A 14,242-nucleotide genomic window follows, 5' to 3' on the forward strand; every position below is an offset into this window, starting at 1 on the left:
CTCGCGGTCTCCCAGCATGCGCAACCCGCCCTCTTCAGAGGATTCAGAACGCAGCTGCCCGCCTGGTCTACAATCTACCCAGACGCTCCCATGTTACCCCGCTCCTCATCTCCCTCCACTGGCTACCCATCACGGCCCGCATCAGATTCAAGACCCTGGTACTGACTTTCCAAGCCGTGAACGGGACTGGACCCGACAACATCAAGTCTCTCCTGCAGCCTTACACCCCCACCCGCCATCTATGGTCTTCTTCAGACAACCACCTGGTGGTCCCACCGCTCAAGACCGCCCGGTCCCAACACAAGCTCTTCTCCTGCCTGGCCCCCCAGAGGTGGAATCAACTCCCCACCTCCATCAGAGATACTGACTGTCTCCCCACCTTCAAGAAAAGGCTCAAGACGCTCTTGTTCCGGGAGTACAACCGTACTTAGGAATGGTTTGCTGGTCCCAATGTTAGTTTCCTCAAGGATCACAATGACTCTTGCTTAGAGACTTGTTGCTCTGTTTGGCTACCCGCAATTTTTTGGGGGTATCTTGTTGTTATTATCAGTGACCTATGCACTTTGTAAAGCTCTCTCTTGGAAGTCGCTTTGGATAAAAGCATCTTCTAAATGAATACATGTAAATTTATATTTTTCTTCTGTTCACTCACTTTTTATTTTGTTAATTGATAAATATAAACTATTAACATGTCTATTTTTGAAAGCCTTCTTGATTTTTTTCACTCCTGCCTAAAACTTTTGCACAGTACTGTACATGAGGACTAATACCAGCACCTGTCACATATGCTAGCTAACGATTTGTGTGTTTGAGAAAAATGTGTTAGGCTACATTGGCTTACCTAATATGTTCATACTGAGCACTCTGGAAGAGGGAGAGTGTTGTCAACTACCAAATCATTTGTGACTGAAAAGGCTGGCTGCATTTGCCTACACCAAAATTAAATACATGTAAGTCGAATATAATGTCGAAATTTGATTTGAAACCATTAGATTCAACCTGCCAAATAGCATAATCTAGCATACAATACAGTTTGTACAGTTCAAATAAAAAAATAAAAAAAAATCGAAAACAAGTACATTCAGTAGGGCTGCAACTAACGATTATTGTAATAATCGATTAATCTGTCGATTCTTTTTTCGATTATTCGATGAATCGGATCAAAAAACAAAAAAACATTCATTTCCAACCTTTTATTCAAAAACAGAGCTGACAGTGCAAATTCACAGTGCAAAAATCTTCTGAATGTGCACAAACAGGCACACAATTTTATAAAAGTTATTTATATTGGCGTGGATTTAATGCTATTTTCAGGGATGAGCAATTTATTTGAGTTTTATTTAAAACTTTATTGTAAATTGAAAGGTTGTGGAAGTAGGCCAGACTTTATTAGAAAAATCTGGTGTATATTAAAGATTTTTTGACATAATTTTGAAAAAAGTTAAGATTTGCGAGGATTAAGCTATTTTCAAAGATTTGTGATGTTCTATCATTTTATTTGAAACTTAACTGAAAAAGTTAAGGCTGTGGAAGTATACCAGACATTGTTAAGATATTCTGTTGTCTGTTTCAGGTTTTATATTCATAAAAATTATTATTAAAAAATCGATTTGTTGTTGCAGCCTAACATTCAGATTACATTTGAGCTGGCACTAATATTGCTCTGTATTTTCACTTAGAACAACACATCTGTATACTGTATTGAATATTGTATATTATTCGTATATTAGGAGGTAAACTATATTTTATCTTATCATAGATGTAATCTATGTTCTGTGTACTTATGTTATGTTATGCCAGGTTGCTTTGCTTTGTCTTGTCTTAAGAATTTCAGTGCCCAGTCTGACCCTGTGTTGTTCTGTGCATCTGACAATAAAATACTTGAACTTGAACATCTGAAAAACCAGTGTGGCTCTTTCTATAGACTTAAAACGCTACTTCTAGATGCAAGTTCAGCCCAGAAAAAAACAGCGGAAAATAGGAGCCCATATTGGAACACAACACTCAAATTGAATGAGGAACATCTGTCCAGAATCCCTTTCTCAAATACTTTTGCTAGCTAACTAATTAGCCACTTTTTTGTATTGAATTTGTTATTTAAAGTGCCATGGCCAAGGAGGGTTACTGTGACGCTCTGTTCACATGGTCTGGTGTTTGTTCTATGACTGAATTCCATCCACTACAGCAAAAACGCAAATTGAGGATTTACCTATCCAACACCTATACTCCTGGCAAGCCAGAAGGTGAAGAAATTGATCAAGTTTCATCCTGGGAACTAAGGATGGAGGGCAAACTACTAGAGGATGTAAGTGTTGATGAAAATATAGCAGTATTAACCATTGAAATATTTTGTTATCTTGTGACCTGCAAGAACCTGCTTTGTTTCAGAGTACTTGCATATGGTGTTGTCCATATTAGCCATTTTGTGTCGAAGGTATTTGAGTGTTAATATATGTACAAATCTCTGTGGTGCATATTCCTTCTTGAAAGTTGCTTGTTAAATTTAAAGTGTGACAGAATCCATAGGCTTTTCAAATGTATTTTGGATGATGTTAATTTGTAAGAAAATGCCTCAAGTCCCTTAAAGCATTCCCTCAAGTCCTTGAATTTCAAAAAAATAATTGGCCTTTGTCTTCCACCATGCAACCTGATGTCTATACAGATCAGTTTCCCTTCAAAATAAGGAACTGAAACAGCCATTTGTAAATTTTCAAGTTCAAGTTTATTATCATTTACTCATAAACAGCATTTATCAGTAATTAAATTCTTTGTGCTCAATGTCCGTTCAATTTAAAGAATAAATAAATTAAATACTGGAGAATGGAGAAAAAGGGTAGGAAAAAGAGAAAGAAATTGTAGTGCAAGAAGATTTTTCAAGGACAGTTCAGCATCCTGATGGCATGTGGGTAAAAACTATCCCTGTATCTGCTGGTACGGGATCTTATACTCTTGTATCGCCTTCCAGAAGGCAGGAGGGAGAAAAGACTGTGGCAGGGATGACTAGGGTCAGAAATGATCCGCTTGGCCTTCCTCCTGCAGCGCTGGCTGTAAAGGTCCTGAATGGATGGCAATGCAGTCCTTGTAATACGCTGTGCAGGTTTGACCACTTTTTGTAGTGTCTTCCTGTCTTGGGCAGTGCTGTTGCCAAACCATGTTGTAATTCCACCAGTTAGTATGCTCTCAATGGTGCAGCGGTAAAAATTGGTCAGTACAGTGCAGTCCATGCCAAATTTCCGCAGTCGCCGCAGAAAAAAGAGCCTCTGTTTCGCTGTCCTTGTAACCACACCAATATGGTGTGTCCAGCTCAGATCCTCGCTGATATTGATACAAAGAAATCGGAAACTTTTGACTCTCTCCACAGACGTGCCCCTGATGTGAATGGGTGCATGTTCTCCCTGCAGCCGCCTGTAGTCCACTATCAACTCCTTGGTTTCTTCAGTCAACTTTGAACAGTTCCCCCCTCCTTTTACCTCCAACTGAGTTTCCGTAGTATTTCTTCAGTTAAACGTCGCCCTCAAATAAACGCTGCCTTCGATTAAACGCTGCATCAAAAAAATCTGAAAACGGTTATTTAATTGGTTAAATTAAAACACAGTATTTATTGCACATGTAAAGTGTACTATCATTCCCCCAAAGCACTGGCAGACACAAGTGGCTTTCTTGCTACAGGTTTATTTTAAGCTTCTTATCCAAATCAACCGTGAACTAAACCCACAGTATAACGAGAAAATAAAGACCACATTATCTTAATATGAACATACAATGACATGCCCAGCATGTAACCTAAATAACGTTCACCAAAGCAAAATACAGACACAAAACAACATACCTCGTTGGTTGTATGCTGTACACAGAGAATTAGAGGTTTCCCCCAATCGCTAACATCAGCTATAACAATCTTAAACTTTTGTCAGAGCATTAAATTGTCTGTCGTTTGTTTGCTTTTAGCTTGTTGACTCTCTCTCACTCACGAGTGTTCCAAGGCCTTCAAAATAAAGGCACTGTACTCTTACCAAATAAAGTCACTTAATAATAGAGGGTTTTCACCAACGTCACGTTCGGGGCGGTAACCCGGATGCGCGGCTATTATGGAGGTGTAAAAAACTGAACGGAGTCCAATGGAGTATTATGCGCTTTGGATACTTTAAGTGAATGTAGTCATGTCCAAACAACCGAAAAGCCCATCAAAACGCGTCCAAGATGCAAAAGCATATAGGGAAGGATTTGGACCACACGCGATATTTCGATATTTTTCGATATAACTATTTATTGGCGGTGCAGATCCCTACGAGTTCGTGTTACGGTGCGTTCACACTGCAGCGGGTTGGGCAGAGCGGGGCGTCGGCTTCCCATTCATTTTCAATGAAACCAGGCGTTGACGCCCGCGTAGGGCATTATGGGAAGGTGAGCGGGGCGTCGAAAGTTGGATTTTCTCAACTTTATGTAAATGAGGAGCGTGAAAACGCTAACTTTGGCCAATCGGGTTGGTTTCTTGTTTCTTGTAACATAGCAACTGTTGGTCATGGTAAACAATTCTAGGTTTGACAATTTCAAGATGGAAGAGCAACTCATCGTATGTGTGTCTATGCACTCAGTCTTGTTTTATACGCCTCTGTACGATTAAAGAGACGTTAACAAAAAAATGTATACCTGGCGCAGGGTTGCCGAGGTTGTCGGTGTCCCTGGTGTGTTACATTTGTCCATGACACCGTTTTACACAAACTACAACAGTGACCTTAGAGAACTACAACTCTGTATTAACTTTAACACGCCCCCGGGCGTGGTGCACTGTGGGAAGGCCAGCGATGCAGAGCAGTAAAAAACGCTGCAGTGTGAACGCACCATTAGCTCCCTCTTGGATCAGTGACGACCCGGTGATTCTTCATTCAGTTGCATATCCCGATATAGTCAACTACCTGGTTTTCTCGCCGAGCCCATACACAGCAGAAGACCTTAAATCCTACAAAGGTTTGGAGGCCTATAGCCAGATGGTGTGTGGATGGGTGTGACGCAGTACTAAGTTATCAACGACCGTTGTGTTGTGAAGGCCAAAGTAAGTAATGCAATAACGTCTTTAACCAACCTAACCTTAACTGTATGATATCATTGTGATACTCAAGGTGTAGCCAAGTGATTCTCAATCGTGTTTTTTCCCTGGTAGATCCTGGTTGAGCATTGCCAACCACAAGCGAACCTTTACTTTGATAATCTCTGACATTCCTCTCCCTGGTTTTTAATAACTTTTGGAAGTCGATAATATTGCAAATGTTTTTCTCGATCTTTCCTATTGGTACAACTTGAAACACGGCAATAAGTATCAATTTTCCTTGACGAGATTCGGTATATACTTCAGTGCCTGTGCTTTGTTGTGATGCGGAGTGCCTCCAATATGGCGACTTCCGGTCTGATGACGCGACTGATTGTCTATAGCAGGGGTGGCTAACCAGTCCAGCATAAAGAGCCCCCCAAAAAACGCACCATAGCAAAGAGCCACACCTGCACGCCCGCACTACAACAGCGGCTTTCAGATCTAATGATGAAGTCTAACGAAGTCATAATACAAAGCATAACCGTTCCTCACAGGAGCAGGCAAATAGCCGCATGCGGCTCGAAAGCCACAGGTTCGCCACCCCTGGTCTATAGCGTAGCGTACAAGAATGGAGAAGGAATATTGCTCGACTCTTTATTATCACACACACGTTTTTACATCGGACAGTTCGTATAGCCCTCAAACTAGCCAACATTCACAACCAGGGTGAACACTCAACACTCAGATCATCCCATTACACTCATCAAAACAGAACAAACACAACAATAGAACTGTAAACAATGCTTAGTAACTACGCTAAAACCTTATAATTCTTAAAACCTTATAATTCTTAGCGTTTCGGCCTGCCACGGTGCATTCTGGGTGCCAAGAGCATGGTTGCTACATGGCCCCCTCTAGCATGTTGCCTGTCCACAGCAACAAAAATGCTACCTGAGAACAAAGTCAGTAAAGTGAGGGGGAAGCTGTGCCCTCCGTCTTGGTGCCCGTGGAGTCACAGTCTGTTGCCCACCACCAACAATTTCCAAGTCAGGTAGGATGGGCAGGGTATTAGGTGGTGGTGAGGTTGTGTCGGGTGAGCAGGGCTGGGCCTTAACAGAATGTTGTTCAGCCAGGGGACGGTAAGGTGCCAACCGGTCCCGATGCAACACCACTATCCGCTTCCTGATGTTCAGTTTCACCCGATACACTACATCCGAAATCTTCTCCAACACTTCACAGGGTTCCACCCACTGGCTCATGATCTTAGGAGAGACACCCTTCTTTCGTATTGGCTGATAGACCCAGACCTTCTCTCCAGATGAGAATGCGCGGCCTTGACAGCGGTTATTATACCCCTGCTTCTGCCCTACTCCTGCCTCGGCCTGGTGCTGTCGAGCATAGTCATGCGCCAAAGCCAGGCGCTGTTGCAGGTCCCGCAGATACTCGTACCCAGGTATGGTGGGCAGTTCGGTGTTGGGGGGTGTTCCAAAAGCAAGGTCTACCGGAATCCGCAGCTCTCCCCCGAACATTAAAGCAGCTTCTGTGCACCCGGTGCTCTCTTGTACTTCTGATTGGTATGCCCACAGGACGACTAGGTGGTGGCAATCCCAGTCGCGTTGGTGTTAGGAGGTGACGATAGCTAGTTGTCCCACCAGCGTTCTATTAAAGCGGAGGGGTGTTGTCCTGGTCTTATTCACCCCCATCCGCTGACACACCTCTCCGAACACCTGTGCCTCGAAATTTAGTCCATGATCGCTGTGAAGCTCTTGTGGAGCCCCAAACCGGCAGAACATCTCACACACCAGCTTCTTCGCTGTTGTAATGGCGCTCTGGTCGGGGACTGCATATGCCTCAGGCCACTTGGTAAAGTAGTCCATTACCACCAGGACATAACGGTTTCCGGCGTCAGTGGTAGGGAAAGGTCCACCCCATTCTGTTCCATGGGTGCCCCTACATGGTACTGCTGCAGGGGAGCATGTGACCGCCCGGAGGGTCCTTTCCTGGCGGTGCGAGCATCACAACAATGCACAAACAGTTTAGTGTCCTGCCTGCACCCAACCCAAGTAGAACCGTTGCCGCAGTCGGTTCAGGCTCTTTGCCATTTCAAAGTGGCCTGCTCCCACAGAACCGTAGACGGCTCCCAGCACCCACAGACGCCAGTTCTTGGGCACCAATAGCTGCCATGTGCTGCCCCCGAGACCCGGGGCATGCCAAATCCAGTAGAGCAGTCTGTTTCGCCGGGCTAGGGAAGCCCACTGTGAGTAGTAAGCCTTGGTCCAGTTTCAACCCAGTGTCCCACCGCAGCTAACATGGGGTTGTCTGCTTGTACTGCCAGCCACTCCAGGTCACTCACTGCTGACAGACACCCTTCTACTGTCTCATCCGTTCGAGTTGTAGCCACCCGGGGAGTTTGGCGATACTGTTCCTGTTGGCGCTGACAATGACGGCAGTCTGCTTCTTCACAGGGGCGGCGGGAGAGGGCGTCCGCGTTGCTGTGCAACCGTCCCGCCCGATGCTGCATCTCCATGTCGTAGCTCTGCAGTGCCTTAATCCACCTGGCTAACTGCCCTTTGGCCCTTAGAGTGGAGCAGCCAGGTCAGAGAGGCATGATCAGTTTGCAGTATAAAGGACTGACCTTAGAGGTAGGGTCGAAAGTGATAAAGTGCCGAGACCACCGCCAGAAGTTCTCTCCGGGTAACACAGTAGTTATGTTCAGGGCGGCTCAAAGCCCGACTGTAGTAAGCCACGGCTCTCTCTCCACCATCTCCCTCCTGGGACAGCACTGCCCCAATCCCCACATCACTTGCATTGGTATCGACGATCGAAGTTTGGGATCTGACAGCGCAAAGACAGGGGCATCCGTCAAGGCGGCGCGAAGTTGAGCGAATGCCAGCGCACAATCATCGTCCCACATTAATTCCCGCCCCTTGTTGGTGAGGCAGTGGAGGGGACTGGCGATGCATGCGAACCCCTGGACAAAACATCTGTAGTACAAGGCGAGCCCCAGGAAGGTGCGCACCTCTCCGACCTGTCGAGGTACCGGCCAGTTTCTCACTGTTTCCACCTTTGCCAGGTCGGTAGCCACACCCTCCTCCTTGACTACATGGCCCAAATACTTAAACTTCTTGCCGCAAGAGGTCACACTTCTTTGGGCTGAGGCTCAGTCCGGATCCCCAGATCTCTTTGAAGACCTGGTGGAGGTTCTCCAAGGCCTTCCCAAAGTCAGTGGCGTGGACCAGCAAGTTGTCGAGGTAGACCACACACTGGCTCCGGGGAACATCTGTCAGGACCTGCTCCATTAACATCTCAAAGGTGGCAGGGGCAATGCAGAGGCCAAACGGCATGACCCGGAACTGCCAGAGCTCTTGGCCAATGGTGAATGGCGTCTTAGGCTTGTCCTTGGGTTTTGTTTGGTTGTTCGATTTTTTAACAGGTATGTTTTAAGATCATTTTTGAAGGTCAGAAAAGAGGAAGTAAAATTCTTGAGAGAGGGGGGAGGAACGTTCCATAATGTGACACACTTGAATTTGGGCAAAAGAGGTTCTGAGAAGGGGGATATGTAAATTAGCGCATTGGCAAGTTTGGTAAAAGTGGAAGGTTCTTTAAGAATATATTAGCATTTTTCCTATTAAATGAAATTAAAAGGTTGTCAATGGATGGTGGTTCAAACAACGTTAGTTTACTATTCAAGTGTGTGTTGATCTAGAGGATCGTTCGCCACGACTGATATTTTGTTTTCTAGGGTAGGGCCAACATTAACAAAAAAATCTGATATATATAACAGATAAAAAAATATTGGGAAGTGATCTGATATGTCTGTTACCATGATTCCAGCCATTATGTTGGAAGTGTGTTTGCATATATATTATCTATTAAGGTGGCAGAATGGGGAAGAGAGGGAAGAATGAGGAGGAAAAAAGGTTATTAATATGGTCAGCAGAAGGGGAATGTGAGGTTTTAAGTAAGTCTATATTAAAATCACCAAGTATATAGCAAGTACTCTTTTCTTTGTTAATCTTATTCATGCAATCTGACAATTGGTCATTGAACTGCTTTCTGTATTGGGAGGCCGGTAAACACAGCCAATAATAATTTTTCCTCCCTTACCGCCACTTGAGAACAATTCAATGAAAATACACTGAGTTTCCGACCCAACATTTTCAAACTCCAGATCATTTCTTTCTACATATGATAAGTCATTTCTTATGTAAAGAGAAACACCTCCTCCTACTTTGTCTGCAGTGATGAATACCTTTATAGCCGGGTATATTGTAATTCTGGATTGAAATTTCAGACAACCAAGACGCAATTACAGAAAAAGTATGTTTTAATGAGTAGAGATATTCATTGAGGGAAGAACAATATAAAAGCATGCAGTTAAACAAGTTACAATTAAACAACATGAAACCCAAAAAGTGCTAGAGTACCTGTAGTGTACCTGTAGTGTACCTGTAGAAGAACAATCAACAGTAAAATATTAATCAACAGTAAAAGAGTACAAAAGTTTAAATCCGTTATAACTAACCAACAAGAGCAAGTCTCTCAATAAGAGTCATTGTGAACCTGGAGGAAACTAACATCAGGTACAGCCAAGCATTCCTAAGTGCAGTTGTACAAGTAGTAATGCTTCCAAGTTGTTACACGGGAGCAGAGTCTACCGCCCCGGATTTTCTTTTGCTCTTCTCGCGCCTTGGCAAGCTATTCCGTCGTCCGGTCGTTGGGCGTTGGGCAGACTCTCCCGGCGCCGATCCTCGCTTGCAGGGCCGGGCTGTTGATGAGCCGCCTTCTCCTGCCATCTGGAGGGTTAGGAGCTCATCCCTCAGCCACTGAACGTCTTCCTCCATCTTCCATAATTCTTCTTCGAGTGTTTGTTTCGTCGTCATGACAATCCCACTTCTGACACCAGTGTAGCGCCGGCTAACATACAAGAATGGAGAAGGAATATTGCTTTTAACTCTTTATTATCACACACACATTTTTACATCGGACAGTTCGTATAGCGCTCAAACTAGCCAACATTCACAATCAGGGTGAACACTCAACCTATCCAAAACAGACTATCACATTACACACATCAAAACAGAACGAACACAACAATAGAATTGTAAACAATGCTTATGTAACTACGCTAAAATCTTTTAATTCTTAGCGTTTCTGCCTGCCGCGGTGCATTCTGGGTGCCAAGAGCATGGTCGCTACAGTATTTAGGTTTCTACCTATGCTAGATGCAGGAGACGTTAGCTTAGCTAATAGGCCAACTGTTAGCGACAAAATCATACCAGAGAATGTCTAATATAGGGAGAACTGCCACTCTCGAGAAACTTCCGGGTTCTGAACTGGTTGTAGTTCGACTCAAGTTCCATATGAGGGCGCTAACGGTCGAGTGCAGAATGAATGGAGCTATGGTCTATGGAGCTATAGCCCTAAAAATCCACTTTTCTCAGGATATAATTTTTGTCTAGTAATTTGAATTCTGAATTCGAAATGGGAGGCAAAAAAAAAAAAAAGTGTGTTAGATTTTTTTTAAGTCGCATTTCTGTTCTAAAAAGCCTTTGAAAATGTAATTGACGTCATACACATTGTACGACCAGAGTTCCTGCTTGACGGCAAGCTCTGGTTACTTCCACTTTTCTCTCGAGGCATCGACAACACAGCTGACAGGTTCTCCTAGTCAATACACATGCTAGAAAGAGTTTTGGCTTGCTAATGTTGTTGCTAATGTTGCCAATGCTCTGACATTCTGGTTCTGCCTTGGAAGCCATCAAGCGGGATCTCTGGTTGTAGTCAGTCCTGTGGGAAACAACAACCTACCCTGTAAGAAATCGAAAGGACCTAAGAATTCGTTCATTCAACTGTTGACCTGTAATCCATGTTGAACATGCAAAAACTACAATAAAATCTGCAATATCTCAATGACAATCAGGCGAAAGAGACCAATTTAGCCGTTTAGCTCCATAGACTCCCATTCATTTTGCACTTGACCGCGATCACTCTCAGTGGAACTCTGGTGGAGCTGCAACAAAATTCGGTACAATGGGGCTTTGTAGGGAGTGGCAAGGCTCTCCTTCAACAGCAACAGCGGCTTAGCAAATCCTTCTTTAAATTGTCCAAGGTTTTCATCCAAAACTGTCCTCGTGAAATGGTTCGAGCAAATATGTAATTGAGGGTCGAACTGCAGAGGGATCTTCTCATAGACAAACATCACAGCCCGTCGAGTGTTTGATTCCTTAGGAAGACTCTGAAAAGTGTCAGCATTCCCTGTACAGCACTGCACTTACCAGCGTAGTCCACTTCCAATATGCTAGAAAAACTTTCTTCGTATTTCTGTGGAGTGCACAGAGCAGCGCGCAGTACATTTTGGGGCGTGACAAAGGTACAGACCAGAGCCGAAAAAGGTGAAGCCCTGTTGTGATTTTGTGTGTGAACAGTTTTACAACTACATTTTTTAATTGTGAGATTTACATAGGAAAGAGGTGTCAATGGACTTTGAGGTTCACTGTATGTCCATTTTACCCACTGAACTGTTGTTGTTCAATGTGACAACGTAAATTCGGTTCTGCAATCAATGACCCCTTTAACCACAGGCTCATGAGTTGGCTAATAATAATAACGCAACTAAACGAGACAAAATAACGTTATAACATTGTCTCTTTTTGATTTTGTAAACCACATTTAGTCTCGTTTTTATTTGTCAACAATATTGCATTATACATTTAATTATATTCATCGTCACATGACCAGCATTTACGTTGCATCTAGTCTCATTTTTGCCACATGGTAAAGGTTTGTTGACAACGATATTTAGTCATAATTTTCGTCACTTTTACATTCAGTCATTTAGCAGATGCTGTTATTCAGAGCGACTTACAGTAAGTACAGGGACATTCCTCCAAAGAAACAAGGGTGAAGTGCCTTGCCCAAGGACACAACGTGATTTTGCACGGCCTGGAATCGAACCAGCAACCTTCTGATTAATATCCCGATTCCCTAACCTCTATTCATGAGTCTAAGTTGTAAGATCCAATAATTGCAGCTCTATAAACAATGCTCTGTACAAATGACAAAAAAAGATGTCATTAAACGTCATTAAACCATTCAACTACAAAATAATGCTTGTAAACTTCTTTCTCTCTCATCTTTCACATTTCTGTTGATAGACTGGAAAGCAAAAACGGAAGTTTTCATCTTTTTTTAAAAGTCTGGTAATTGAGCTTGACAAGGAGCTGTATGGGCCAGACAACCACTTGGTAGAGGTATGACATGCTTGATAAGGATATACACGATCATATGTAATTGCATAAATTATAATTGGCTCAATTGTGTAATTTAATTGTTCAAGCCTGAACTTTAATTATTTTGTCTCAGTGGCACAGGATGCCTACCACCCAGGAAACTGATGGCTTCCAGGTGAAGAGACCCGGAGATTCAAGTGTAAAATGCACTTTACTCCTCGTGCTTGATCACCAGGTAAATAACTAATTATACATTTTATGAATCTTGCTATTATGCAATTTTTTTTTTAAAGACGAAAATGAAAGCGGCACACAGGAGTTCATATTCTAAGAAAAACTCAACAGGGCAATTAATAACACCCACTCTAATGTTGGAAAATGTTGAATGAAACATGTTGATCAAGCCCGCTAAATGAAGCCAGCCTTTGTTTGCTTTTCAAACTCGTCCACTGGTACAGCCACCTCAATATAAACTGGACCCCAGGTTGGCCCGACTGTTAGGCATCCACACTCAGACACGTGCCAGCATCATGCAGGCTCTGTGGCTCTACATCAAGGTCAACCAGCTGCAGGACAGCCAGGAGAAGGAGTACATTAACTGCAACCGCTATTTGAGACAGGTACCAACATGAGACATGCAACCAGGCAGAAAACAATTGTGTATTAGAATGTGTTCCTGAATCTTAGTTTTTGTCAAACAATGAAGTTTGTGCTGTCAGTACTTCACATTAATTTGTTGTGTTTAATATGCTCCTCTTACTGTAAATACAGAAAATTACTTGTATTAGCATTGCCTCTTTATTAGGAAGTGATCTGATTAGCCCCAAGAAACAACACAATGGGTGCAATTATAGAGGGATTGATGGTTGATTTCCATAGAATACAAAGGTAATATTGTTTGTGCATAGGTGTAGGTAGGTCTAGGGTTGTGGTGATCATTCGATGGTTTTTCTGATGGCCCTTTAGATTTTTGTCTGTCCTCGTCTGAGATTTACTGAGATTCCCATGAAGCTGGCTGGGCTACTGCAGCATCCTGACCCCATAATCATCCATCATGTCATCAGGTTTGTCCATGGGCACATGTGTGCGTATTCCAAGTTTGTCAATACATCAACATTACATGGTGGTTGTGATTTTGGAAGAAATTTTCAAAATCAAATGATTGGTACTTTTCTGCCAAATTCTCACTATTGCCTAGTGTTGACCCTAATGACCTCAAGAAGACCGCATGCTATGACATTGACGTGGAGGTGGACGACCCGCTCAAAGTTCAGATGAACAGCTTTCTGTCCTCTGCAACTAATCAGCAGGAGTTTGCTGCTCTTGAGATGAAGGTACAGTTGATTAAGCCAACCACTACAGTGATGTCAAAGTCCGCTTTATTTAAACTTTGGCATTGACAAATCCAGATAAACTAGCCTTTTCTTTCCAGGCTAGGTCCATTACATTGGTTCTTTCATTGAAATTATTGAAGACTTACAGTTTACCACACACTTAACTGGATTTGCCTCAAACTAGGACCACACTACATGATTTTAATTGTCAGATTTGGGAACAATTTGTTATTAGAATGATTTACGGTAGTCCAGGGTAATCATTCTGTAATGATAAATGTGTGTGTGTGAGTGCAAGAATCAATCCCAGTTAGCTAGGTCACAATTAATTTGATCAGGGCTCTTCACTTGATGTTATGCACTTCGTTTGCAAAGGGAGTTTAGATTTTTCGATTGTTTACATTTTCTCAGGGTGAAATGAGGTGAGCTCAATCACTAAAATGTAAATTTTTTATAACCCTTTTTAGTCATATTTATCAGGGTTGCCAATAATTCCAGAGTAAACATACTGAACTTAGTTTTAAAACCCAAGGGAAAAACTGAAACAGTTTGAGGCAAGAAACGCACAATGCAAGAAATGGACTAGTCGGCAAGTGTGGACTATGGAAAAAGGATCAATGTTAGGAGTTGTGGTAAACTTATGAAGG

The 14,242-nt window shown here is 43.0% G+C and overlaps 1 protein-coding gene across 5 annotated transcripts in view; it reads left to right on the plus strand.

Moving 5' to 3' along the window:
* Nucleotides 1-14,242, plus strand: part of smarcd2 (SWI/SNF related BAF chromatin remodeling complex subunit D2) — an 83,352-nt gene that overhangs the window by 27,252 nt on the left and 41,858 nt on the right. For 4 of the 5 annotated variants that reach the window (XM_084669803.1, XM_084669807.1, XM_084669806.1 and 1 more), the window contains exons 5-10: nt 2,186-2,305; nt 12,187-12,282; nt 12,395-12,496; nt 12,720-12,881; nt 13,228-13,325; nt 13,460-13,595. In XM_084669803.1, coding sequence (XP_084525929.1) covers nt 2,186-2,305; nt 12,187-12,282; nt 12,395-12,496; nt 12,720-12,881; nt 13,228-13,325; nt 13,460-13,595 — 714 coding nt within the window. The remainder of the gene's footprint in view (nt 1-2,185; nt 2,306-12,186; nt 12,283-12,394; nt 12,497-12,719; nt 12,882-13,227; nt 13,326-13,459; nt 13,596-14,242) is intronic. The other variant, XM_084669804.1, reaches the window with a different exon arrangement.

Source organism: Hypomesus nipponensis, chromosome 13, assembly GCF_054491055.1.
Source record: "Hypomesus nipponensis isolate SF chromosome 13, ASM5449105v1, whole genome shotgun sequence".
Lineage (NCBI taxonomy): Eukaryota > Metazoa > Chordata > Actinopteri > Osmeriformes > Osmeridae > Hypomesus > Hypomesus nipponensis.